Consider the following 2,387-nt stretch of genomic DNA (forward strand, 5'->3'; position numbering starts at 1 on the left):
CCCACCTCCCCCGCAGCTTCCAGAAGCTTCCAGAACTCGAAGAAACCTTTTGGCGGTGGTCACTGAGAAGGAGGGTTGGGAAGGGCACCGCAGGGATCTCCACGGCAGAGGCCATGGCGAGCCGGCAGTGCTGAGATCACGGTGGAGCGGAGGGGAGTGTCCAGTCCCACGCGTGGCGCGCGGGATCCGGGGGAAAGGAGGGGACCGAGGTCCTGATGCAGATCCGGGATGGCCTGCGGCGGCAAGCGCCATCGGTCACTGGGGCGATGCGGTCGCCGATGTCGGCGATGATGCTCGCCATGTTCGCCACCATGGCATCCTTCTACGTCGCTGGCCGGTGAGTCCGCCTGCTCGCTCGACGCATTGAGCGGCTCCTTGAAATGCTCACGTTTGATCCCTCTGCAAGGTTTTTTTCTCTGCGGGTTTACCGTTATGGGGAATTCTGAATCCTTGAATTGCTCTGGCGGAAGAAATGTGTAGTTTGTGTGTCTGGGAAGCTTAAGTGGGTCTTCTAGTGCCACTGCTTAAACTGGGATTATTTCTGTTTTGTTTTATATATCATTTATCCTCCAGATAGAGGGAGGGATATATCTTTTGTTCGTTTCTATGAAGCAACCCATAAGTGATTGGGTTTTGACCTTTTGCTGATCTTCGAGAGGGGAACTTTGTTGACATTGCAAATGTTAGATTGTCTCAGGATGCACAGAATCACGTTTACCTGATAAAAGAGCAGATATCTTTTGTTCGTTTTTATCTAGTATAATCCATAAATTATTGGTTTTTGACCTTTTGCTGACCTTCGAGAGGGAAACTTTGTTGACATTTGCAAATGTTAGATTGTGGCAGGATGCACAGAATCGGGTTTACATGATAAAAGAGCTCGACAGGCGAACCGGCCAGGTATGTTGCGTCAGACCCGACTATCCCTTCCAGCTAACTAGAACAATAGCTGCCTTTGACCTAAGCATACGAGTTCTGTCAAATTCAGGGGCGATCGGCAATATCAGTGGACGATACTTTGAAGGTTGTTTCATGCAGGTAACTGTGACCTAGCATGACCCATTACTATGCAGATGTTGCCTTCTTAATGTACACGCTGACAAATAGTCGAATGCCATGCTACATTGTTCATTATTCTGTTTTTGCAAGTAAACTGGAGCTGGTTCTTCATAGTTGCAGATTTTCTATTGTGATAGTTGGAACTTTGAGCTATAGTAGTAACTCAGTAAGCGCTTTAATGTTTAGGCAGCAAGGCAAGCGGTTGGCATCACTTGAGATGGAGTTGGCTGCAGCAAAGCATGAAGGATTTGTTGGCAAATATACCTCTGAGACAAATGCGACTCATTCTAAGAAGAAGCCTCTGGTTGTTATTGGGATAATGACAAGCTTTGGTAGAAAAAATTACCGTGAAGCTGTCAGGAAATCATGGCTTCCGACAGGTACGACTTCATAGTGCATGTCTTATAAGCCATGGTCATAAATTCATATAATTGGGGGTGCAACCTCCATTTTAATTTTTTTTTCATATAATCATTGTGGTAGTCTATTTTGTACTTTAGAGTTTATCGCCAAGTTATAAAGTGTTTATAGTGATAGTGGCAATGTTCAGAAAATCGTTTACTGGTAACAGCTTGGTCGGTTGGCGAGTAAAGGATTAATAGGCGAATGGGCCGATAAATCAGTTAATCAGCTACTCAGTGACACACCTAGGAAGGATTTATCGGTCTGTTCTGTCCGATATCCTATATACCTAAGAGAGTTATCCCCACTAACTTATTTATCTCAACATGCAATCATGCATGGGAAAAGATCCACCACAACATTCAATCATGCATGGGAAATGACCCACCACAACATTTAACCATGCATGCTTTTTTCCCATTCAGTTTATTCTACTTATATTCAATAAATACTGTTACAACTATACATAATCAAATATAATAAGTCTTATGTATTTTTTAATTTTGGTTCTCATGTTATCAACCCAAATTTTCATCAACCAATTCCCGCAGCAACACGCGGGGTATCTTCTCGTTTTGAACAATGGGTACTGCGTATTAGACAAATTAGGGCTTACCAGTTCCTGGGTTAGTTATCAGATATTTTTGTATCATGTCAAATCATCAGAATGTTGGCAATCTGTTTGCTTGTTGATATGATTGCTACTTAAAGAAACTTGATGCAAGGTAATGCCATACATAATAGCATGATGCATGCTCAAACATTACCTATTTTGATGATCCTATAAACACCGCTTGCTGTAAAATTTTAAGTACACCATATGGAATTCTCAAGTTGTATCTAGAATATAAATTAATAAATTAATAAGTTTCAAGAACCAACCAGCAGAACCAAAAGTCCGAACTGATGGAGAAGGTTGGGCAATC

General features: G+C 42.8%; 1 protein-coding gene across 1 annotated transcript in view; it reads left to right on the forward strand.

Moving 5' to 3' along the window:
- Position 1: 1 nt before the first annotated feature.
- The window catches only part of LOC123155031 (hydroxyproline O-galactosyltransferase HPGT1), a gene marked incomplete at its 5' end in the record, with an annotated part of 9,449 nt that continues 7,063 nt past the window's right edge, over positions 2-2,387 (forward strand). The window contains 4 exon segments of the mRNA XM_044573607.1: positions 2-337; positions 837-900; positions 989-1,038; positions 1,246-1,439. Of these exon segments, the coding sequence (XP_044429542.1) occupies positions 216-337; positions 837-900; positions 989-1,038; positions 1,246-1,439 (430 nt within the window).

Source organism: Triticum aestivum, chromosome 7A (genome assembly GCF_018294505.1).
Source record: "Triticum aestivum cultivar Chinese Spring chromosome 7A, IWGSC CS RefSeq v2.1, whole genome shotgun sequence".
In the NCBI taxonomy this organism is placed as follows: Eukaryota; Viridiplantae; Streptophyta; class Magnoliopsida; order Poales; family Poaceae; genus Triticum; species Triticum aestivum.